This window comes from Pezoporus occidentalis, unplaced genomic scaffold (assembly GCF_034315485.1).
Source record: "Pezoporus occidentalis ecotype Australia unplaced genomic scaffold, CSIRO_AGI_Poc_V1 ctg99, whole genome shotgun sequence".
In the NCBI taxonomy this organism is placed as follows: Eukaryota; Metazoa; Chordata; class Aves; order Psittaciformes; family Psittacidae; genus Pezoporus; species Pezoporus occidentalis.
Genome location: NW_026916358.1, coordinates 668,776 through 694,744, shown reverse-complemented (window position 1 = coordinate 694,744; position 25,969 = coordinate 668,776). Strand labels below are relative to the sequence as shown.

The following is a 25,969-nucleotide window of genomic DNA, read 5'->3' as shown; positions in this document are numbered from 1 at the left end:
TTTGTTATAGGTTTATATACTTTCAGTATTGCAATAGCCATATACATATTCATAATTCCCACGTATAGGCAGGGAATATTATAACTAGCTCCAGGAAATTGTTATCATAAGTCTCCTCTTGGTGTCTGCACACTGCTCTCCGGTGATCGTGAGCAGGGGTCTTGAGGATGAAGTAGGCAGTCTTCCTCATGCTGGCAGGGGCCTTCAAGATGAAGTCAGCAGTCTTCCTCACAGTGTACTTTTCACCTTTGGCACAGTTGGATGCCCCAATAATCACACAACTAGCTGAAACCAGCCATATCTTTAAGGTTCTGATAGCTGCCAAAGATTTAGAACAGCGTGACCTTCCTGCAAAATTTATTGCAAGCAAAACAGGACGGGCAGACAAGGAGTATCCAAAGCTAGCAGATGTTTGGGAGACACCCTCTCCAATCTAACTGATAAGTAGGATGGTGTGAAATAACTCAGTTATGTTTAGTGGGGCCACTAAATCCTGTTATCTTACCACAGACTTGCAACACAAACATTGTTCTTTATCTTTGACTTAAGCTAGAAGTACTTTAAACCTATGTTTTCCAGGCACTAGTTTACTTCATATCAAGTCATCGTGTCCCATCCCCCCGCCTCCCTTTTCTTTTACCTTTACAAATTCTTTTGCTATGTGACTCCATTTTTTCTCAAGAGTTCTGGCCATTTTCAACTTGTCTAATCTTGTGGCTCTAGCGAGCTTTGTTTCTGTTATTGCAAACTCATACAGTTATATCCACATAGCAACACTTGTGATTTGCAAAAGCCAATACATTTATGTGTTTATCAGTTTCAACTGGCCAGTCTTTTAGGGTGCCCAGGAAAAGTCTTCAGTTTACTTCAAACATAAGAAGCCACCTGAACCACACACAAACTACGAGATACCAAAAACCAAGGAAATCCCTCACTGTGACCTTCTCAGTGACCTTTTCCACTTAGGACTGACAGCTCATCCCGTTTTTCAGGAGAATGTGCAACTTCAGTGAATGTTTTAGAATCAGGAAGTTAAACATTTTCATTCACCTTAACTTTCTAATGGCTAAGAAAATATGGGATTGGTACTGAATTCTGCACTGGACACATGCTCCAGTCCTTATGTTCCAATGTGTGGAATGGTAATGAGCATCCATAATTTCTTCTGTGGAGCCACAGAACAGGTCCCGCTGTCACTGGGACAGAACCAGATTTCTCTACAATACTGTGTTGGTGCTCATTTCATTGCCCAGTTTCATTGCTGTTAAAACACAGACTCATCCCCTGGCTTTTCCTCACTCACTACCTGTAAACTGTGAAGTGCAGGTGGCTCTAGAACTTGAACTCATATTCAGCAATGCATGGGCAGGTGGAAAACAGCCAATACTCTGGATACAATGACATGGCCTACATCAACATGATGAAGCATCCCTGATCCAGATGGGGATTCATGAGACCGCCATTAGGAAGAGTCAAAGAATGAAGACATAGTCACAGCAAATAAGTCTGTCAGCACAGCAAGCAAATAAGATGGCAAAAACAGGAAAAAGAGAAATTAATATTTTGATTCACTAGCAGGTATCTCAGATTGGCTAATGAGAGTCCTTGGATAAATGAAGGCCTTCCCACCTAGCAATTTCTTCCAAGTAGTGGTCTCTACTAACCTTAGGATTCAGAACCTGGCCACTGAGAACTCAAGGAGCCATGAGACAGATGTAGCAGAATGAAAAGTAGTAGTTTATATTTTCCAGCTTATGCAAGATGCTATTAAAAAAAAAAAGAAAAAAAAATCACTCCAAAGTTTATTGTTTCAGACCATCCTTTGATACCTACTTCATGGCAAAAGTAAACATTGTGTTAAAGTTAAAAGACCATTCATCAAGAAAGATGGACTGCTGGAAAGTAAGAATGACAGTAAGGATTCAATAGAGGTACTTGTCTTCATCCCTTGTCTCAGTTACATAAAGTGCCATAAAAAGGTATAGGGAATCTTCCATGATCCACACTAATATGTCAGGGGTTTTTATACCTTGCCCCAGTAAAGTGGACTAAAATTATATTACAATATCCAAACATTCATGTTACGCTAAAAGTGTAAAACTGAAAATACATATGTATGAAAATACACAAGTATACTGTGATACAGTGTAGAAATTACATTTTAGACCAGTGATTTTACTTTGCTGACTAAAATAGTCTTTGTATTTCATGAAAAATCTTTGACTACAGAAAAACTGCTAGTTCTTGAGTTCTGAAGTACTTCACACTGAAGCCTGGCCTGCTTCTAAACATTAAGTGCCAATACTTAACTGAAGTCACAGAATATGACAGCTGGTAGCATTAAGTTTTTAATTATAAGCCCAACAGTCACATAGGTGGAAAAGGCAACAAAGGAAAAGAATTACACAGAATACATTCAACATTCATGCTAAGGCAGCAGACAGACCTGTCCTGTTTAGTAGACAGACAATTCACTGCTGCTGTTTCAGAGGTGTATGTTTCACTTCTTCATTTTTTCAGTGAACCAGTGACTTTAAAAATACCACACTTTTAGAGGCTTGTAAAAAGATTGTATGCGTATTACTCAGTTAATCCTTTGCATTGACAAAACAACTGTGTGAAGAGAGGGAGCTTGGTTCCTATGGTAGTACACTGTGGCTTACAACTTTCTTATGACACTAATTGTAAGACTGATTGACCTTAATGTTTACACCACTCATGTCTGTGGTGTAGTCAGCTTCCCTCAAAAAGTTTTCAAGTGATCTTTCAGTTATACAATAGATAAAGAACTGAAATTAGTAACTGGGAGAACATATAACAAAGTACATGCTTTGTCACCAGTTTAACGTATGCCAAATTAAGAGTCAAATGATGGAAACCCACTGCAATTGCTCCTTAAATAAATACATATTTATGAAGTAGCATGTATAAAACTTCAGGGAATTCTGTTTATTTACTGAGAAGGCATTCCACACAGACAGAATGAAAACTCAGAAGCCACAATACTACTATATTAGACTGGCTATTCAATTTAACAACACTCTGAACAGTTCCACATGAAGTACTATTTTTAAGCCTTCAGGGTCTTACTGATGTCAGACGGGTCAGTAAACAGTTAAAAAAAAAAAAGTGAATTTACTTTTTACTTCATCTTGTATGATTAATTTTGTAGAAACAGTCCACCACCTCTACTTTTTAACCATCCTTAAGGCAAGCATTATTTCTCTGGTTTTAAGTACAGAGTAGTAGTTTGAATTCATAGAAAAATAGTAAATTCTTGAAAGTAGAACACCATAACAAAAATGCTAAACCAAACGTATTATACTTCAACAAAATGAGCTCTCTATCGGCATTTATGGTCATGTGCTATGGTCGGACATTGATGTTTCTAGCATCATGTCACTTTCATTCATTTCAATCTCAAATGTTTCTTCCAGTGGGCGGCTGGTATCTGTACTTTTTCTTTGATGTGATGTCTCTAATGTTACTATGCCACTTTCATCCAGAGTTTGTCTTTCTATGTCGAATTCTCTGAAATCCCAGGGAGGTGAAATTATGTTCTTTAATGTCTTCATTGTGTGTACATCAAAGTCATAACATCTTAATTTGTCTTTGATCTCTGTTCCTAGGAAAACAAACCGTTAGTTTATTCTAAATGAGCATTCCCAAAAATGTATGCCAAAGAAGCTATCATCCAGAAACTACTGACTTTCTGCTTTCAAACCAACAGGGAGCTCTCACTGCTTAATGACTGAAGTTGATAGAGCTGTTCTGAAAAATTCCAGCAGCCCTCTTTCTGAAAAAAGCACAATGTAAGAGGTGCAACTGATTCAGATTTCTGTTATGACAAGTAATTGCCAATTTGCTTCCCAATCCTCTGAGAGGCTTTTTTTCTGACTTAAGTTGCAGACGGCATGGCTTGAATTAACACATATCCCATCAGCACAGTTCATCCAGATGTGTTAACTGACAACATATTGATAATATTGAGGAGAAACATACACTTCCAATTGTGCAAAAAATCTGCCGGAAAAGCAATAGATCACACAGATGGCTTTTACTGGCTTCAGCCACGTCAACATGCTGGACAGTACATCAACTGCATTCAGTACAGATCACTAAGTTCAATGAAGCACAAGTAGTTTTTTGGGGGGAGAGAAGGCTTTCAAAGAATATTTCCAACTGTGGTAATATGTCATATTACTGTTAGGAAGCACTTTTTTTTTCTTCCCACACATAAAGCTGTGTTTTTGGAGGCATAAAAATTTATCCTGTCTCCACAGAGCAGAGTTTTGACACAATGAAAATGCCTTGCCCATATCTCTTTACAGCAGTGTTAGCATTAGTGCTCCAATTTTTAACTCCAAATTTCTATTTTATTTCACACCCCCCTTTTAGTTTCTAAGCTGCCACAAATAAGTATCTCCTATAAAACAAACCCATCACCACCTTCCATGGCAAGGTGCTTCCTTTCTTTATTCTGTTAAGAATTTACTGTCATAGTGCTCACAAAAAACAGCGGTCTGCTGCAATTGCTGATGAGTTTTGACTCAATTAGCCGTTAAAAACCCAACCAACTAACCAACAAAAAACCCCCAACCAAACAAAAACATACTCTACTTTGTAAGTTAACTAGGTAATGGTAGACAGTCTTTCTTGACTAAAAATAAGACACCTCTCAAAGGACTTGATGACTTTAAAAGTCACATAAGTGAGACTTACCAATGTAGGCTTCAGAATCACCAATATACATTTCTATGCAATGTCCAAGCATTGTGACTGAAAATGTGTCATCCCTCCTAAGACCAAGGGCCTATTAAAAACACAGTTGAAAGCATTCAGTACCAAATAACATCATTTACATCTTCAGTCCACAATGGTGCTAAGTTTGTTGTCTTATTGCTCAACAATGCTATCACAGCAGTGTCTTCATTGTACAAGCAAAACATTGCATAAAGAAAGTAATATTATTCTGTGAACTGTCTGAAGCAGTAATCAAGGAAAGCACAAAAACAAAACCAGAAACAAATACAGAATCATAGAATCACAGAATGGTTTGGGTTGGAAAGGACCTTAAAGATCATCTAGTTCAAACCCTCTGCCATGGGCAGGGAAACCTTCCACTACACCAGGCTGCTCAAAGCCCTGTCCAACCTGGCCTTAAACAATTCCATATCCTTGGAAGTGTTCAAGACAAGGTATGTATGTGTGTACAGAGAGAGAATCATTTACAAACCATGAAGCATAACATATGTTGCACTTTAAAATATCTACTTTAAGGCATAGGTTGGAAGTATTTTAAGTTATTTCAGCTGCATGAGAAGTTTATGCACATAAAATGTATATGACAATTACGATATTCAGTTGATTTGTAACAAAGAAGGATCCAAGTACTAAGTTTTCCAAAATGCCCAGCTTTTACTTCATCAATAGAAAACTTCAGAAGATTTTTATGAAAAAGTATGTGACAAAATCTGTGACCAGCACTTTAATTTAAACCCGCTACATACCGTATGAAAATAGTCGATGGCACTTTCAAAATTGCCCATTAGACTGTGTATGTAGCCAATGGCAGAGTAAGTAGAAGCGTTTTGAGGAATTAATACTAGAGCCTGGCGATGGTATTCTAGTGCTTCTTCATATTTCCTGTTCAATACAGAAGATCTGTTAGCAAGCTGCAGGGTGAAAGGTGTCTTTCTAGTATTGTACTGGTATTTTCCTTATCTCACTGGCACACGGCCCTGCAAGAACTTCAAAATCATTGCTTCATACTCTGAACATAATAGAATTCGCTAAAGACTTGTGGATATTGACAATTTTCTTCCTCAATATAACTGAGAAATCGTTGTTCCCTTATGCAGCAAAACAGCTGCCTACAGCCAGGCCCCATTTGGAGATGATGTTAGCAATCTGATACGGTAAGTTGCTTTAGAAGTTTAATGCAGCTCACTGTAACATTAGCTTTCCTTCTATAGCTTTTATTTTCCTCCCCTGGGGAGCAGACGAGCAATACAAGACTAAATCACTTATTCTGCAAAGTGAGAGAAGCTCTCTGGGCAGAAATTTCACAACCTTTGTGCTGCATGTACTTGTACTTTTGTCACTTCTATTTTGCTAGTCTCTATCAGAAGAAAGGTTTACACATACCCACATTCATTCTTCCCAATACCAGCCACCCTTTCTTTGAAAATTATCCATTAATGAGACTGCTTATTGCATTTGTTATTTTATAAAAAAAAGCATTAAATGTACATTATGGCATTACTCTGAGAAACTGACACATTTGACAGACACATCTGACTTGTTAAAGGTAGCAATTGTCTATTCAGAAGAAATTTTAATGTCTATAGTTAGATTAAAATTATGCAAACAGCAACACATGAAGTTGTCAGACAGCATTAAGTAACAACTGAGGCAGAAAAATTACGCAACTTTGCTTGCAGCACAAAGCTTTCACATGATTTGAATGTTATTTACCTGTCCAATTAACTACCACTGTATTTTAATATGCTGCTTTCAAATTTCAACCACAGAATACTAGTGAGTACATATATCCAGTATGTTTTTTATATAACAATATCATATATTATAAATACTAATAAATTAGTTACCAGAGAATTTTTTAAGTTCTCAAAGCACATGTCCAGCTGCCTGGATTCTGAATTTGCTTGAAAGACACTTTACAATGATGTAGAAATACATTAGGTTGGGTTTCTGAACCTGAACAAATAACATGATGCAAGTTGTCCTAATTGTGATGTAAGCAGTTACCAACTTACTGTGAAAATTAAAAAAAAAAAAACACAAAACAACCAAAAAACCAAAACAAATGAAAAGAATAATAACTGAAACAAGTATTTGAAAAAACACAAACCCCCTGCAATTATACTCATGAATAGACTGCAGCAGCAGTGCCTTTTGTTTGATCTTGGCAGAAGAGGTAACTATTACACATCCGTATTTCATAATGAAAATGAAGACTAATTGGCAACTCAAACAAAACAATTACTACCAAAACATAAGTACAGCTTGTATCTACCATAATCACATTCTCATTAGGCGATTTGAAACAAAAATTACAGTATGCACCAATTTGACAATTAAAACCATGACACTAAGAAGAAAGATGTGGTACTGATTAAGTAAAACACTAGCTAAAAACAGACAAAGGTAATTAAGGAGAAAACAGTTCTCTATGTTAAAACTGTTACATCTTGCGCATGCATTTTGCACTTTCTTTTTCTCTTCATTAAATGGAAATAGGAAACAGTTCTGTTCTCACAAGCCATAAAGTAATACTTTGTTGCTGTGTTTACGTCACTGAGGCTTCTGCTTCAATAAAAACCCCACAAGCACTGATCCAAGCAATTAATCAGCACAAAACCCATTTTCTGTTAATTAAATCACTGGACATACTCAAGTGTGTCAGGCCTGGTACAGCAGCCAGTTAGAATTCACACCCATACAAGGATCTAAAAGCTCTATCAAAAAATAACCGATAGTTAAGGAAAGGCTTTTACATTAAGTACTTTACGTTGCATGTAGTAAACTGGATATAAGGGGCAATTAACATATTTATCTTCAGAAGCTGATTTAGGGAATTTTGTTCCTATAGCGTACTTCCACTCTGCTCTCATGTGGTATGGAATTTTGATATAAATAAGAAGCAGGCCTAGAGAAAACATTTCTGCAGTATTTGAGCTAAATGAAGCTCTAGTACTCTCTGCTTACTTGAGTTTTCTGCAGACATGTCCCAAGTTGTTCAATAAAGGCTCCCACTTATCCACTGTCACCTGCAAAATAACACAGCAATTCAAGTTACTGCAGCTTCCCAGACTGTAACTGAATGTTATTCTGAATTTATTTTTATTTCATATAGAAAAATACTTTTTTGCCTTTTCCTGTAGCACTGAAGATAAAGTGTGATGGCTCTCATCTAAAACCCCAACATACTCCATTACAAATAAATGGTCCAACTTTTAAAGTCAAATTTATATTTTATTGCTTCTATCCTAAAATAAGCATAGCATATTTTGTCACAAGATATTGCAAAATTTCCCAGAGTTTTACACATTCAGGACTGTGAATGTTATTAGGAAAAATACCTCATTTCCGATAGCTTTGATTTTTTCCAGTGCATCAAGAAACCACTTTTCTGCAGTTTTCCAGCTAAGAATTGAGGGGTGGAGGAAACAAAAGTAAATTAGTGAAGAGTTTTCATTAGTGGCATAAGAAAACTGTATTACAAGAGCAGTTCTTTAACATTATTTCATCATATGAGTGAAATTAGATGTATAAAATAATTTACGCGCATATGCTCCTAAGTGCTGACAAGTCAGTTAAAACTGAGAATGTTCACTAAATACATATTATATCCTTTAGGTTTTTTTTTTCCAGACTATTTCAGGAGATTTGGAATCTTCCAAGATAGCAAAACATTTTGCTGTACAGAATTTTATAGCATGTGTCTGCACTGCACACTTGTGTGTGCAGACAGGTGACAGATGCCTTTTCAAGGCATGCAACTACACAATGAAAGGCACATACAAGATGATAATCATAGAATGGGTTGGAAATTACCTTAAAGATCATCTAGTTCCAACCCCCTACCTCACACTAGACCGGGTTGCTCAAAGCCCCATCCAGCCTGGCCGTGAACACTGCCAGGGATGGGGCAGCCACAACTTCTGTGGGCAACCTGTGCCAGTGCCTCACCACCCTCACAGTAAAGAACTTCTTCCTAATACCTAATCTAAATCTATCCTCTGTTAAAGCCATTCCCCTTGTCCTGTCACTACATGCCCCTGTAAAAAGTCCCTCTCCAGGTTTCCTGTAGGCCTCTTTAAGTATTGGAAGTTACTAGGTACTGGTAATCAATCTCTGCATGTTCCTCAAGCATTAAATTCTTCTGTCATTAAAACTTAAACAACAAATAACCACGTAGAAATCAAGGGTTTAGGATAAACACCATCTAAACTAGAACCAAAAGAAACTATAGTTCAATGTAAGTACTTTAGCAGATATGTTGGCACATTACACTTCAGGATAATCCGTATTTAAGATTTTAATAAATAGTATTTTGTGGGCTTACTCTCCATTTTGAAATGCAACCACTCCAACTTCATGCATAACAAAAGGATCTTCAGGTGCAATACTTAAAGCTTGACTGAAAAACCTTTCAGCTAACTTTGAGTTGTTGGTCAAACCATATTCCAGTCCAATATAGAGCATTGGCAAATGACACCTAAAAAAAAGAACCAAAATCAAAACTAAAACACAAACCACAATAAAACAAACATCCACTTATCAGGAATGGCATCAAAAGCTATAAAGAAATGCTGTGTTTGCATATCTTTATGTACATCCAAGTAAAAGCTGTTTTAAGTGGACTGTTAACCTAAGGTGCAATTTAAAAGACTACATCTTTGTTAATTATTGATTAACTCTAACGAAAAATTTGAACTCCAATATGTAATTGTAACCTGTATCTCAATACTTGTTAGTTCTGAGCATTTTTTTTCCTAGTTTCCCTCATATATTTAATTTACAAATAGAATATGAAAGAAGTAGTAACTAAAGGGATTATATTTACCATTAACTACAATGAAAGACAGTAGTTTTATATGCAGCATGCCCATGATTAGTCTGCAACTCATTTTACAACCTTCTCCACAGCATGAAACAGCTGTTCAAGATATTATTATACAGCAGTTTATGACCTGGTATAACAAACGTGATTCACAAATTTCAGAGAGCTTTCAGGCAGAACACAAGCTGCCTGAATATAAAGCTTTACTTTAGAACTTACAAAAATCACAACAGTAATCACAAATAATACAGTTAAATGCAGATGATGAAATTATTTGGTTTTTTTTTCCTCCTTTGTTCTCTACCAGACAACTGTTGCAAATGTATTCCTACTGTTTAAAGGGATATAGATGAATATTCTACACTATTTATAGATTAATTTTTGTATTCCTAAATATGACATTTTTGACATACCCTTTCATAAGCTGTGCAGCTGTGAAGTATGCAGCCATTGCTTGGTCATGCTCACTCTCAACTGCAAATGAATGTCCATAAGCTATCCACGCAGGCCCGTAGGTTCGCTCAAGTGTAGTAGCTTTGCTAACAACAAGAGCAAGTCACAAGCAAACACATCTGAAATTAAACTTCATCTGCTTCAGGTGACTACTTACATAGCAATGGTAGGCCACATAGTTAGGTACCTATTAAAATAATCTGTTATGACCAGTGGTAAACAAAGTTAATTTTAAAAGTTCAAACTACTTAGCACTTGAAAGTATCAAGTATTTTCAAGAATTCACTGTATTATTTCTGTTGCTGTTCATGGACAGCAGGGATTATTTGATAGTACCTAACATAATAATATAATAGATGAATTGGGCAAGTTACAAAAAGCATTTCTAGCTATACATTTCAAAAAAAAAATATTCTATCACATAGATGTAAATATATAAATATCACATCAAAAGACTTACAGGAAAGGGTGTTGGACTGACTGACCAACTAGCCCAAGGCTGCTTGTGCAAAGAAGGAATGACAGCCAAATGTCAGAATTTTCTAATTCTTCCCTTTAAGATCTGAATCTGGGAGGCCACCTGAGTATCCTTAAGCTAAGAACTAAGGCTTTATTACCCAGCTGTAGTTAGCTTGGCAGCATGAGCGAATGCAGGGAATACACCTGCCTGTAACAGGAATGTGGCTGCCAAAAGAGATTCCACATAAGAATGTCATTTTAAAAGTATCTAGACAGATGTGATCTAAATTACTGTAACAAGAAAAGGGTATCAACAAAGGGACTATTTTAGTAGTAACCAATTTATTGAGGTTACCATTTATTTTATGAGTTTTCAATCAATGGTGAACCTTAAATATTTATTTAGCAAGTGAGCAACAGATTCGCTAAGGAAAAACAGAAAAAAAAAAATTACCTGAGATATCTTCTGGCATGCTCATTTTTGTGGCCAACCATGAGGTAGTAGCATCCTACTGCAAACCATGACACCTGTGCATTAAAATCAAAATAGATTATTATTAGACGTATCACACTGATTTTAGTGAAATATCACCATAAGTGACACAAAACAGAGAAACAGATTATAATTAGAAAACTTAGAAACTTTTCACTGAAATCACAGCCAGCTCTTTGAGTTATTTATTACCGACAAGCTAAAACTGTTGGCATGTGCATCTCTAAGCAGGTTTGTTCTGCCTCATAAAGAGAGCCCTAAGTGGAAAGCTTACTGCTGTCTTCAATTATCTAATGGTAGGGGACACACACAGCAGAGGAAGACTGTGAGGTGCAGTGATAGGATGGGAGGCAATGGGTACAAGTTGCAAAACTAAGAATTCAGACCGAGTAAAAGGAAAATAATGTTCACTGTGAAGCGGATTAAACAGTGGAAAAGGTTGCCCAGGGAGCCACAGACATTACGGAATTCTGTGGCATTTGTTTTAAATTATTATTCAAAGTGAGTACTTCACATTGAGTACTTTGTTTTAAAGAAAGAACCTTGGTATAAGAAAATTTCAATGCACAGAAAATAAAAGGAGTAAACCCTTTTTACTAGCTCCACCCACAAACAGATTTTGAATTTTGTTGCTCAGATTAACTGTTGTATTACAAGTTTTATCTGCTTTTACCTAGAAAAAAGCTACCTGGCAGTGAAGGCTTAGAACAACTTACAGGATTATTTGGGTACAAATCCACCAGTTTGTGAGAAAGATAGAAAAGCTCTACATAGTGGGAAGAAAAGAGAAAAGAAAATTAAAATGTGCTGAAACATTAAGATATTGCAAGCCCTTTAGCCTTCTATATAAAATGTCTAGACCATTCAATGTTATTAATACAAAAGTGAACAAAAGTGCTTTCTGTTGCATGGTAATGCTTCAAGCTGCTTCAGTTAACTAAAACCAAATAAACCAACCCTGTTAAGTCTTTACAGCACATAAATAAGCAGCTATACATCCCATCCCTTTAAGAACTCCACAACAACTTAGGTCATGTGTATATATTAAAATAAATGCATGCAGTATTACTATTGAATATATCTTGACAAAACAGTATTGAAATTCCTAGATTCAAAAGGTATAACATACTGGCTAGATCAATTTCAAAGTAGAATCCCATGCATTAATATGCTGAATATAGGACAAAAGCAAGTAAGTTGTTATATTGTTTGGAATAATTCTCCATGAGTACTCTTCTAATTATTCTAATAACTAGAGTTATTATTTTAACTTACTACAGATTTTGTATTAACAGCAGAAACAATCAGATACAGGATTACAATTCTGGTGCCTATGCAATTTCGTAAGAAACAGCATTATGGGACAGTCTTCCTTTAGTCCCTGGGAAGGTTATCGAATGAATCCTCCTAGGGGCTATCACAAGACAAATGAAGCACACAACTGGGAAAAGCCAGCACGGATTCAACAGAAGCAAATCGTGCTTGACAAACGTGACTACCTCCTATGACAAAGTAACCTGCTTAGTTGATGCAGAGCAAGTGCTGGATGCCGTCTACCTGGATTTCTCCAAGGCTTTCAATACAGTTTCCCACAGCCTCTGCCTAGAAGCTGTGATGTGTCACAGTCTTGACAAGGAGTCTGTGTGGCAGGTGAGGAACTGGCTGACCTGCTGCATCCAGAGGGCGGTGGTAAATAGCTTCTTTTCAAACTACTCACTAGTGGGGTTCTCCAGGGATCAGTATTGGGCCCAAACTGTTCAGTGTCTTCACTGAACTACATGATGGGATGAATCATATCCTGATGAAGTTTGCCAATGATACCAAACTGAGTGGGGAAGTGGACACTTCGGAAGGGAGAGTCATTCTGCAGGAAGACCTGCACAGGCTGGAAAAACAGGCTAACAGGAACCTTATGAAGTTCAACAAGAATAAATGTAACATCTTGCACCTACGTAAACACAATCTAGGAGCGCAGCACAGCCTGGGATCTACCCAGCTAGCAAGAAGCTCTGCGAAAGGGACCTCAGTGTTCTGGTGGACAGCAAGCTTAATATTAATGAACAGTGTGCTCCTGCAGCAAAGAAAGCCACGGGGAAGCTGGGTTCCATCAACAAGGGCTTCATAAGCAGAGATAAAGATGTCATTGTCCCAGCCAGTGCTTTTCAGGCCACACCTGGAATACTGTGTTCAGTTTTAGTCCCCACTATGCAAAAAAAGATGTGGACAAGCTGGAGAGGGTCCAGAGAAAGGCCAAAAACATGACCAAAGGACTGGGAAGCATGCCATGAGGAAAGGCTAAGAGAAGTGGGTCTGTTCAGCCTTGAGAAAAGGCGGCTCAGGGGAGACCTTATCACCATGTTCCAGTATTCAAAAGCTGCCTACAAAGAAGATGGAGGCTCCCTTTTTACAAGGAGTCACATGGAAAAAGAGGAGGGGCAATGGCTAAAAGTTACTCCTGAGAAGATTACAGTTGGACACAAGAAAATTTTTTTACAGTGGGAACAATCAGCCATTGGAATAATCCCCCAGGAAAGTGGTAGATTTCCCAGCACTGGACACTTTTGAGATTTGTCTGGACAGGGTGGTGGAACATCTTGTCTACACTGTGCTCCTGCCAAGAAAGGTTGAACCAGATGATCACTGGGGTCCCTTCCAACCTGGTATTCTATGATTCTATGACAAAATTTCTGTTTCTTCAGAGTACAGTACTCTTAAATTGATGCCCTTGTCCTGGAATACTTTGCATAAATTCTTGGCTTCAGAAAAAATCAAACATGAAAACTGGCTTACGAAATACCAACTTATTTACAAGATGATTCTCAAGGCAGACTTAGAAGAAAAAAAATCAGTACTGGCCACATTTTCAGATGTAGCTAACTGTAACTGAAAAGTACATTAGCTAAACATTGAGAATTACTAGTACACCTAATGACCTATTTGTGTACATACAATGAACCATCCTTTGAAATACTGTAAATCATGTGAGCTCCTTTACTCTATTTTCCAGTTGGTTTTAAAGACATTCAAGCTCCTCACATGATTTGGATGACTTTATGCATTCTGAAGTGAGAAAAAGCTATGGCAGCTGCAAGTAAGCTATTCTTGTAATTCCAGTAAAGGTGCGGCATGATTATTAACTTCTTTGAACTAAAAAGAGGCCCTCACAACAACAATCTAGAATTTTTTCTAATATCGAATAAGCATATCTAACTAAGCATACACACTGCTAAAAAGGTCCCTCTAGTTTAAATTAATATATTTTATTGTTGAGAACAAAATTACACCTGTATACTCTATAAAGATTACCACAAACCAGAAAACAAACAATAAGAAATCTCTGTTGCTCAGAGAGGCTGTGGCTGCCCCATCCCTGGCAGTGTTCAAAGACAGGTTGGACGGGGCTTTGAACAACTTGGTTTAGTGGAAGATGTCCCTCCCCATGGCAGGGGGTTGGGTCCCTTCCAATCCAAACCATTCTACGATATGAAGCAGTGTAGCTCACTAATTGTCTGGCTACACAGCCCAGTAGTTAAAAGATAGCGACACTCAATTAAAGGCTCTGCGCTACTGCTCCCCTCAACCAGCTCTAAAAGTCCTTTCTTTTCCAGGTACCCCTGTTCTGAAACTGCAGGTAGGAGTTAAAATATATGCAATTTTTAAAATGGTATCTAAGGGGGTTTCTTGCAATCCTTAATTATTTTTTAAAACTGAAGATTTACAACCTTCTTTTGACCCATATTAAATGTTATGTTTCTTACCATTTGCTTTGTTAAGTTCCACAAGCGTCCCTATATGAACAGGTAAACAATTTGCATGGAAAGGATCTTTTTCCATTACTCTAAAAAAACAAAACAACAAACAAATGAACAGAAAAAAAAATTAAAAAATCTGCAATGCACATTTCCAAAATTTTAATGTGTTACAAGCAAACTCCTTTTATAGTATGTAATTTTCCAGTTAACTACCACTTCAGGCATTGGGAAACTATTTGTGACTAGAAAGTAACTATTAACAGCATAATAAAAGCTATCTTAAGACCAGAAAAATAACTATTAATATAGCTTAATGAAAGAGAGTAACAGAATTGTCTGGCAAGCTGAATATACAATCAGAAAAACAGAATACAGTGCACATTGGTTTGCGGGTCACTTCACATTTAACCAGTAAATAGCGAACAACAACATTTCTGTTCATCTTTTCCATGCATTTGACAGAAACTTTCAAGCAATAGTCCTCAACTTTCTGAGCTTAACACTAAGCAGTATGCCTTAGGAAATGTATTTATCTCAGTTCTAATTTTTTATTTCCGGTGGCATTTAGAAATGGAAGATAGTCTCACAGACAAGACTGTATGCAGGACATGGTATGTAGGCATGTGCCCTTCCTGTAAGCATTTGGTGAACTAAGCAGAAAAAAATGGATGTCTTGATCTCTCAAAGAATCTCTTAAATCAGAGGTAGAACATCACAACTCTATTCTCTGAGAAGTACACCCTGGAATAGTTAAAAGTTTAGTTGACATTTTTAAATAGTTCAAAGTACTTCAAATGAGAAGTATAAAAGAACATATGCACAAGTATATTAAATCCTCTCTTGAAGGGAGTCTAAAACTTTGAAGTTATATGGAATTCTCAGACTCGTTTCCAAGCTCTGGCTTCTGGGATAGCCTTCTCTACGAGATATTTACTCTTGCCACTTTCTGCTAGATAGGATGCGGCATTTAAGTTTCAGAAACAAAGATGCAATAGTATAATTTTATTTACTTAACTGGAGTAATTTATTTCAACAGGACCACAATTTTACTCACATGCTTAAATTCACCCTAGCAGTCAGCATTGCCTACAGCCTTCCCAAAAATCTTGCCTGTACTGGTCTCCTTGGGATATTCTACATAGTCATGACTTGTTTCAACGAAGAAAAAGCTGTACTACTAAAAACAACCCAACCCCCTTCTATTTTATTACACTAATATTCTGAGACTATGCATTACATAAACAAAAATACAGTTTTCTTAAAAAGGTAGTTGCCAGGCCAGCAGGAAAAATAACTCCACAACCATATGTTCAGATTTACAGTAGTTGAAAAGCAATCCATGTTGTTCTGACCCATCTGGCAACCAAGCAGCAACCCCAACCTGGGCTACTTAACAACTGAGGCACAAAACCTGGCATATTAAAATGAACATAACTTTTAATCAGCCAGAGAAATTGTACTTCCTAACTAACCAACTGATCCAAACCTCTTCACTCTCAAGGCCAAACAAGAAGCAGGTACAGAGTACACAGAACAGAAGGTACAGGAGTAAGGATGGATGAAGGGAAGTGCAGCACACTGCTGACTAACTGGAGTTTTATAGTTTGGATACTTCTGTTACATACCACAAAAATAATGTGTCTTCCCAGACACAAACTATACATTTTAAGTACCTAAAACTTTCTATCAAATTGCAATGTATATCAATGCACTGAACAACAATATTCACTGTAAATCCAGGCCTAACTATTATACTTCACCATATGAGAAAAAAAAAAACCTCGAAGTTGCTTTGTATACTTACACTGAAGTAAGCTTGTAACACATTTTGAAGTCACAGTTATAATAATGTCTTTCAGCTAAGGATACTACCACATCCAGGTTTTCCTGAAGACCATCTACTGATTCAGGAATCAGTGTTTCACTGGGTTTATTATACTGAAAGACAAAAGAAACAACATGTGAAACAACCACCAATCTAAAATCAGAAGGTATATAAGTATTAATATTCATAGTTCTAGAAGAATATTTAAGAAGTATTAAGCTTCTTAAAATTCTTAGTTTTAAACTGAAAGTCCATAAAACATACATTGTGTAAAATGCTTCTTTATAATGTACTTGAAAGCTCATGTGGAACGTGAAAGATGCTTGCCAGTGTCAGTAGTGCAAGTGTAGGCTGTAGAAATGAATACTGAGCAATTTACAGCTGACTCTCAGTGCTCTCATTATCTTTGGAAAAAGGTAGTCTCGAATAATGTTGGTATATCCTAGTATTTTCAGGTATCTGACACACTGACTACATTATTGATGTTCTTTTTCCTCACTTAGAAGTTTTTCATGAAATAAAGCTAAAAATCAGAATTTCAAGTTGTCACCACACCAGAAAGTACACTGTTATACTACCCCCATAAAGTGATATCTACTGCATCATAAATTTTGAAGTAACCAAAACTACAAAGCCCTTATTTATTCCAATGTTTACAATAAATTGAATGCAAGAAAATTTACACCTGAAGTCAAGACTTCCAATCAATTCTCCAGCTTTTCAGTCAGTTTGGAGTTTACCTTTTTCAATTTATTCTCAAATAAAAAGTGAAGCAATTCTTGTTCTTCTTCTGTACACTGTCTACTAAGAGGTAGAGATTCAAGAAGCTCTTTTTCTATGGGAATTAAAAAAGAAATTTAAGTGATCATATTACAGAAAAAATTGCAAGATCCAACATTTTAAGGACTTAAGAAATGCAAATAATTTTGATGCTTATCTTGAATCAAGAAAGATTACAGTTCAGATACAGATAATGCTAGTAATTATGGAAATAAATTACTTAATTCTTAGTTTTTCCTTCTACACTTTTATGTTTAATTAAGATGACTCTAACACACCACTATTTTCAATTTACTCTGCATGTCAAATTTTATCACTCAGAATGCTATATTAACCACTGCCTCCTACAACTAAGCAAACACCAGTAGGGTTTTGTGATTTCAAAGCCTCTGAAATTGAGAACAAAGGAAAAATGTTTAGGCTGAGCAGAGAGCATAGGAGCTTCCAGAGCTAACAAACAGGACAGCTGGGTTACTTTGTTTCTTTTAATTTTTAGCTCTGCAAGACTGGAAAATACAGTTCAAATGTAAATCTGAGTGGCTTATAGTTTTCATTTATTTTATATATTTTTTATTCATTTTTATTAATATTCTATACATTCTAAAGTCTGTTCCTTATAGTATTGCTTTAATTTTTATCCAGGAAAAAGGCATATGGAGAAGTCAGCTAAATTTTACTTGTATTTGAAAAATACTGCTATCCAGACCTTCTTGTGCCGTCAGCATATGGTGCGATGTTAAAAGATCAAATGCTTCAAAGCAGTAAACATCAAGCTTCAAGGCTTCTTTGTAGCTGTATGTTGCTAGGGTTCTGTTATCCAAAGCATCATAGATCTTTCCTCGCAAAAGGCATATAGAGCTCTTGATCTGGTGGAAAAGCAGGGCTGGAGGTCAAAGACTGAATCAATGTTTGCAATTTGGTTTTGAGCACAAATCAAATGGGCTCCTGAAAAGTAAAAAGCATTTCATGTACGACAGAACCTGGTTTTCTAGTGCTGTCTGTAAATAAAATATTGTCTCTATCATCTCAGAAAAGTCAAATGAATGCTCTGTCAGGTTAACTACTGCCAAACAAACACATGCTTGAAATAAATAGGAGGATAGATATTTTCTACTTCTGGCATCCAGCTCTCTGATACTGAGTTGTAAGCTAATTAGAGTAAATTCTCTTCATACTCAATATAGGGAAATAGTCACTTCCAAAGGTGACTCACTTCTTCGTTGACTGCGAAACCACATATTTCATGGAAGACAAGAATGACTGCAGTACAGATGAGTAAGGTCAAATGGACTCAATTACTTTGAGCAGAAAAATATATCCTTTTCAATCCAAGACATAGATGCTTTAAGAAATAAAAGTAGTGAAAGATCATTATTACCATAGTTAAGTTTGTGTTATGATGTATAATAACTATGACCTTTCAAAACTCCCGAGATGAGGAACCCCAGGTTCCAGTATAGGTTGGGGAACGACCTGTTAGCAGTGTAGGGGAGAGGGACCTGGGGGTCCTAGTGGACGACAGGATGACCATGAGCCAACACTGTGCCCTTGTGGCCAAGAAGGCCAATGGCATCCTGGGGTGTATTAGAAGGGGGGTGGTTAGTAGGTCGAGAGAGGGCCTCCTTCCCCTCTACTCTGCCCTGGTGAGACCCCATCTGGAATATTGTGTTCAGTTCTGGGCCCCTCAGTTCAAGAAGGACAGGGAGCTGCTGGAGAGAGTCCAGCGCAGGGCAACGAAGATGATTAAGGGAGTGGAGAATCTCCCTTATGAGGAAAGACTGAGGGAGCTGGGTCTCTATAGTTTGGAGAAGAGGAGACTGAGGGGTGACCTTATAAGTGTCTATAAATATATAAAGGGGGAGTGTCACGAGGATGGAGCCAGGCTCTACTCAGTGGCAAACAATGATAGGACAAGGGGTAATGGGTACAAACTGGAACACAAGAGGTTCCACTTAAACTTGAGAAGAAACTTCTTCTCAGTGAGGGTGACGGAACACTGGAACAGGCTGCCCAGGGAGGTTGTGGAGTCTCCTTCCCTGGAGACATTCAAAACCCGGCTGGACACATTCCTGTGTAACATTATCTAGGTGTTCCTGCTCCGGCAGGGGGATTGGACTAGATGATCTTTCAAGGTCCCTTCCAGTCTCTAGCATACTGTGTGATACTGTGTGTATGAGTGTTCAATTAAGTCAGAAGGCCACAGAAGTGACTTGGAGAAAGTTAACACATTAGGTATCTGTATCATTAGACTAACCAGACAGACCAACTCCCTCAGGAACTCACACATCAGGAACAGGATAGCTGCCTTAATGACTAACCAACCCCAGGGGGCTGCTGAAGTGGTAATATTATTACCAGCTCAGAGAGCAGTCATTCCTACTCTGGAGCTAGTGTCTGTGCAGACTGATCAAATCAAAACTGAAAAAGCTACAGTCCTAAAGAGATTTAAAATTTCTTGTAGCAGCACCCACTTCAGCAGTTTTCTCCTTTGGCAAACCAAACCCACCCTTGCATTAGTGAACTACACTATCACAAGCATTTGTGAAGGTAAGGGCTGATGAAGTTGGGTTTTTTGGCTGGGTTATTTTGCAGGCAAAATAGATTCCCAGATTAGTTCAATAATCAGCCACCCAAACACCTGGGCCAGAGTACCAAGAATGAACAGCCAAAGCTGAAGACTTCTTCCTTTGCTTGCAGTTGTAACTTAAATGTTCACATTAAGGTGCACCACAGTCTGTTTAATCCACTTCTCCCTTAAGCACATTAATACCAGCATTCAAAAATCAGTTCACATGGATGATTTAACCCATTTTGCTACTTCAGTCTTACAGGTAAAAGGGCATCTGTCAGTCACCTTCACTATAGTTTCAGCTAATAAACTTCAGGTCATAACTCCAAAGGCTTTTCACATACTTTTCAGCCTGTACATGATACCAATCCCTTTTAACTCTGCGCCTATGGAGATTTTTTTAATCAAGCTTCAGAAATCTCACCTTCACGTCTCGTAATTTTCAAGCGTGATCAAAAAATGTCCCACTGAGAATACACTTGAGTGATTAAGAAAGTATTTAATTAAAAATAACTGGAGAAGAAAAAAATTTGCTTTATCCCTCAGAACCTGCAGCCCAGTTGAAAGAAACCTCAGTTTACAGTTTCAAGTGTGAAACAGCAGCATAGAGCTTAAAGACTAAAAACCAATGCTAGATCATGAACTTCCTGCAAAGCATCTGCAAATAATTTAGGGGAAATTGTTGAAAAGCACTCTTTATCTCTGAAAACCAAGCATTTTACATATGGGCAAGTGTCCTGGGTTCAGCAGTAGTAGTCATTTTTTTTCTCCTTCTTAGTAGCTGGTGCAGTGCTGTGGTTTTTTGACTTTCAGCCTGGGAACAGCGCTGATAACACCGACATTTTTAGTTACTGCTCAAATGTTTAGTCAGACCAAGGACTTTGTGAGTCTCATGCTCTGCCAGGGAGGAGGGGAAGCCAGGAAGCAGAGAGAGGACACCTGACCCAAACTAGCCAGAGGTATTCCGTATCACAGCACATCATGCCCGAGATGTAACTGGGAGTTACACAGAAGGGGTGGCTCACTGCTTGACTGGGCTACGTGTTGACAGGTGGTATTGTATTCTCTTCCCTTGTTACTTCCCTTATCAGTATTATTATTGGTGGCAGCAGCAGTGGTTTGTGTTATACCTTAGTTACTGGGCTGTTCTTATTTCAACCTGTGGGATTTACATTCTTTCGATTCTCGTGCCCGTCCCTTTAGGAGCCAGGGCGGGAAGCGGGGGGGAAGTGAGCGAGAGGGCTGCATGGTTCTGATTCACAGCCTGGGCTTAAACCAGCTACTATGTGTCTTCTGACTGAAAAGAGAACAATACAGCATTTTTTAAAACTATGTTATCCAAAAAGAAAGCTTAAACACAGAGTTTCAGAGTCATACAGCTGTAAAATCACTTTCTGACTTCACACATTTTGTTTCTCAGCTATTTGTTTAAAAACATCACTTACAGAGGACTGGGACATCTCCCAGTCTGTGGTAGAGTCTTTCAATCCACTTTCATCCTTCAAGTACTTTTCAAAAAGCCTTTTGTTGATTGGCTCTTCCATATCAAGAATATCCAGGGCCTGTTGATGCTCTTTTGCAGCATACTAGCCAAACACGTGCAAAAAACAAGGTTGGGATTTGAAACGTCTGTACATAAAGCACCAATAGTCACAGTGTCACATTTCAAAGGCACAGATTATAACAACCAGTGCTCATCAGTAGGTTTTTTGTGCATGCATATTCTTATTTGGACATGTGTCATTTCACAACTGCAGTCAATTATTTTACTAGTCATTTATAATACGCAGAAAGTAATAAAATTAACACCTACAGAAAAATCTGTTATTCAGCATTCTGCACCTACAGAATCAGATAGGCTTCTAAAAACAGTTTATAGAACCACCTCATTCTACAAGCAGCACATTGTTCTATTTACAATATCTACATTTAATCTACAATTTAAGACATAAGGCAAAAATAGTTCATGGTCTTTCCCCACAAAACATTAGGGGAGTATTTTCTCTCCTGGAAAAAAGGTCAGCTGGATTTTTTCAGAATAGTACTACAATGGGTAGTTTAGTGGCCATACTGAAGGTTTAAGAATGAAATTAACTGTCACAAAATTTAAACCTGTTATTCCAATGAACATAGATATCTACATTGCCTGTTAGGCACCTAATCTTCCCAAGATGCATCTTTTATTTAGTTAGAATTGTTTCCAGTAGTGGTTAAAATGTGTACTCACATGACACCTAGCTGCAAGGTAGCGACATGCTTCATATAACTGAAAGAGAAGTTTCGTATGTATTAGTTATAAAGAACATGTTTACTTACACTGCTAAATTCCATTCTGCTCTCTCCTTTCTCAGTTTTATGGCTTCTTCATCCCTTTCACCTCCAAAAATCTTTCCTGACCAAAACAGCTAAGTCTGTAACACTTACTATTAAACTCTCAAAGGTCGCTTCCTTCAGTCTTGCCTTTACTACTCATGAGCAGAGCTGAAAGACAATTTAAACTACACCTGAAGTGACACTCCACCTTCCTATACCTGCTGCAGTTATGCCCTTGGACCCCATCTCTTTTCTGTGACCCTATCTGGGGACAACAGTTTCAATCTGGCCAACTGAACACTGGGCTGTACTTGTTTTTAAATTACTCTTCCCATAAATATTATCTGATAGTGAATAAGTCACTGTAGTTAGCAAAAGAAGTTTAGAAGTGGAATAAGAGTAATAAATTGTTGACTGAAATAGCTTACCTTATCCAATTTACGTGATCGAAGGGCATGCGCTGCCCTATGATACTGAGCTGTCAGGTAAAGACATTGGGCCAACCAGTAGATATCTTGTGGTTCCTCTAAAATAAAAGAACAAATTATAAATCTTTAAATATACAGAATACTCACTTTTGCTTCACTAGGAAAGTATTTTTTCCCCTATTCTAGCATCCTATTGAGTTACAAAGTTTGGGGGGCTTTGGGGTGTGTGTATATATATATCTGTATGCACACTGTATAATATCTATCAGTGAGAGATTAAAATGAAAAAGTAATTAGATTTTAACTTTAAAGAAATGGGATAGTGAGTGCACTGGACAGTGAATACCATAAACCTCATGCTAGAGGTTTGTCATGAGAAGGAGACAACAGTGATACAGAGGTAAAAAAAGCAGCAGTTGTGGGTTACCCTGCCCTTGGACATAGGGCAGAAAAAAAAACCAACCCAGAATTATCTCTCAAAAATATCAGTAAGAACTTAACAACAGCAAAACTGAAAGCATTAGACTTTTGCAGCTTGAAGTTACGATTGCTGAAGCACAGCTTAGTACTCTCCTTGTTTAATGGCAACTAAAGCTTTTGTGGGATTGAGCACCTATAATGATTTAAAGAAGTGTAAATGCACCATGGCAGTAGGCAGACATAGGCTACTGTCATCAACTCACTCTGTAAACCTGGATTCTACTTGTCATCCAGAGCAACAGTCAATCCTGTAGGAAATCACCACTGTCACTTGTAGCTCTCGGGATTTTTCATTTGTTTCTTAAGGCAGGCAAACCTTAACGTTTGGCCAAACATTAATGTTAACACAAAAGTTCAAAAGGGAAGGAAGACTGGCCCTGCTCTATTGGGAAAAATGGCGTTCCAAGGATCACAGAAAAGTACTCACATAGAAAAGACTCAAAACTTCAAGATTTAGCCAAACAGCTTTAAAAAAAAAAACCACCAGAAAAGAACACTGTCAGAAGTTAATCAAAACCAATGTAAAAAGCACCTACTTACCATGAGACAGTGAAGCTACTTTGTCTGCCCAAAACAGGGCACTTTGATACTGCTGCTGTAAAAGCATGATGGAAATAATTAGTATTTATTTGGAATTAGCTTTCCTGGATTATTCTGAAATACACTGTACATATTTATGTTATGCATGTAGTCTCTAATGAACTGGGATTCACATTTGAGACCTTCAGAAGTTAAAAAAATAATTTAAAAGGTCCAGCTCTGTAACTTCTAAAGGATATCAAAAAGTAATTTGAGGTGGGATTATTTACTTTAAATAAAATGCAGACACCTTTGGCCAAAAGGTATGTGCTACATACATATGGCACCAATCTGCAATCACTGAAAAAGTAGCAAGAATCTTCCCCTTCCAGATAAAATAAATGCTAATTTTTTTAAAGAAAAAGAGAATACTATATATAAAAAAGGACATACAAATTACTCCAGGAAACTTTAGCAGCACCATCTCTAACTAACAGATATTCATTCGCCAGTCAAATGCTTTCACCTCACACCAATCACAGTCCCTGTGTGAATTTCCCCTTACTCTTGGATACACAATTTCACTGGGAACTCTGCAGTTCAGGCAAAGTGGGTGAAATAGAAAAGACTGGTGGCTACTAGAGATCCTACAGAAGCACAGTTTGCAGGTATATCCCATTAACTCAGCTAAGGTTGCAATCCAATTTGGGCTGCTAGGCAAAACCTCATAGAATTGGCTGGGATTATTCTCTGAGAAGATTGGCAGGAGGCTTCTGTTGTTCTTTTTTATCCTTCTCCATGCTATGGGGCATAAAATGCTTCCCAGGAGCTGCTAGACATCTAACAAATACCCTGCGACTGCAAGGACCTGCAACACTAGAAAAGCCTGGATCACTTCTGCTCTTTCCTCACAACATTACAGTTGTGGAGTTTGCTTACAATCTTAGAGACTGTTTTATGCTTTTGGAGTAGCAGTTTGGCAGCCTTTCCAAAACACAGTGATGGTGTTCAGTACTCACACAGCATTACGCTCCCTGACCTAAGTGGTCTCTTCTATCCTGTGTTCCCACATTCCCTAGTCATGTAGATTAAGAGCAAATTTGCCAAGAGAATAGTTTAATCTGCACTTCCCCCAACCCTCCCGCCGCCGCACCCCCCCCCCCAAAAAGAAATCCACAAAAAAATCCCAAACGAAAATGAGGTTTAAATAACTCTGTCACCACAAGAGAACAGCACAATCCAGGCCTACAAGGCACCATATAACTTCTGTTCAGTAGTTTTACAATAAACAGACTACATTTATATCACATAAAGCAGCAGCCCCATGTTCCTCCTGATGCCCCTTCCCCAGAACTGCACAGGTGTCTATACAGCTGCCTTACACAGCGGCTTGCTGAAGTAGTTTAATTCAAATTAATACAGCAAAACAGAACAGTAAAATACACCAAATTCACTGAGGTCCCCTATCAATCTTTCTGTCAGACTTGCTGGCCAAGCACACAAATGTCTGTGCTAACTAAAGAGAAGGATTTCCCTCACTAGAGATAACAGTACCAAGTCTCTGAACTAGAAACAGAGCAGCGTAGCTTCATGCTATACTTAATCTAATTTATTAATGCGTATTTCCGGTTGTGTTTTTGTTTGCCCTGCAGCAACATAAATGCTGAATCCATCAGAAAATGAAAACAAACCTGCCCTTCTAACAGCAGTCTGCAGCTTCGCAGGGCATCTCCACGTACGATGGACAGCTATAATGGCCAGGTAAGAATGGCCGAACCTGCACAGCCAGCGACGGAGGGATCCCGCAAAGCGGCCCTACCGCTTTCACAGGGGGTTTTCCTCTTCCTGCGAACGAGGAAGTTGCCTTGGACCACACACACACCCGCTGGAATATGCCACCCGCCCCAGCCCCCAGCCGCTTCCGGCCCACCGCGCTCTGCTCCCGACCCCGTTTCCTTCCCTGCCGGGGGAAACGGGGCATTACTTCAACCTTAACCCCCTCGCCGCGGCTACAGAGCCTGGAGCTTGCTTATCCTTCCCCGCAGGAGGCTGGGGGAACGCCAGCGGGCCAGCCGCCCCTTCCCTAGCATCTCCTACCCGCCTCACCTGGTCGATGTACTGCCGCACCCGCTTCCTCAGCCGCTCCAGGTTCATCCTCCCGCAGGGGCTGGGGGAAGCTGACGTGGGGCAGCCTAAGCGCCGAGCCCACCGCGCTGCAAGCTGACCGCCCGCCTGGCGAGGCGTCCTGCCCGCCGGTACCACGCTCAAACCCGCCCCCCCGTCCTTCCCTTCCTGCTTCCCTTCGCTCC

The 25,969-nt window shown here is 38.4% G+C and overlaps 1 protein-coding gene across 1 annotated transcript; it reads right to left on the bottom strand.

Annotated features, from left to right (window-relative positions):
* Window positions 1-2,323: 2,323 nt before the first annotated feature.
* Window positions 2,324-25,945, bottom strand: CDC16 (cell division cycle 16). The gene is made up of 18 exons (XM_062606958.1): window positions 25,767-25,945; window positions 23,682-23,736; window positions 22,662-22,759; window positions 22,148-22,186; window positions 21,366-21,506; window positions 18,058-18,217; window positions 17,312-17,406; window positions 16,551-16,684; window positions 14,753-14,832; window positions 11,711-11,760; window positions 10,956-11,029; window positions 10,003-10,128; window positions 9,092-9,244; window positions 8,106-8,169; window positions 7,732-7,793; window positions 5,511-5,646; window positions 4,723-4,813; window positions 2,324-3,625 (listed from the first exon to the last, which is right to left on the bottom strand). The coding sequence occupies exons 1-18, from the start codon at window positions 25,812-25,814 to the stop codon at window positions 3,360-3,362; spliced, it is 1,872 nt and encodes a 623-aa protein (XP_062462942.1). The 5' UTR covers window positions 25,815-25,945; the 3' UTR covers window positions 2,324-3,359.
* Window positions 25,946-25,969: the final 24 nt, after the last annotated feature.

Coding starts and splice junctions, on each gene's coding strand:
- CDC16 (XM_062606958.1), bottom strand. CDS start 25,814: ATGAACCTGGAGCGGCTGAGGAAGCGGGTGCGGCAGTACATCGACCAG. Junction 22,187..22,661: donor GATCACGTAAATTGGATAAG/GTAAGCTATTTC, acceptor CTTCTCTTTCAG/TTATATGAAGCATGTCGCTA. Junction 4,814..5,510: donor CCATCGACTATTTTCATACG/GTATGTAGCGGG, acceptor TGTTTTTAATAG/GCCCTTGGTCTTAGGAGGGA.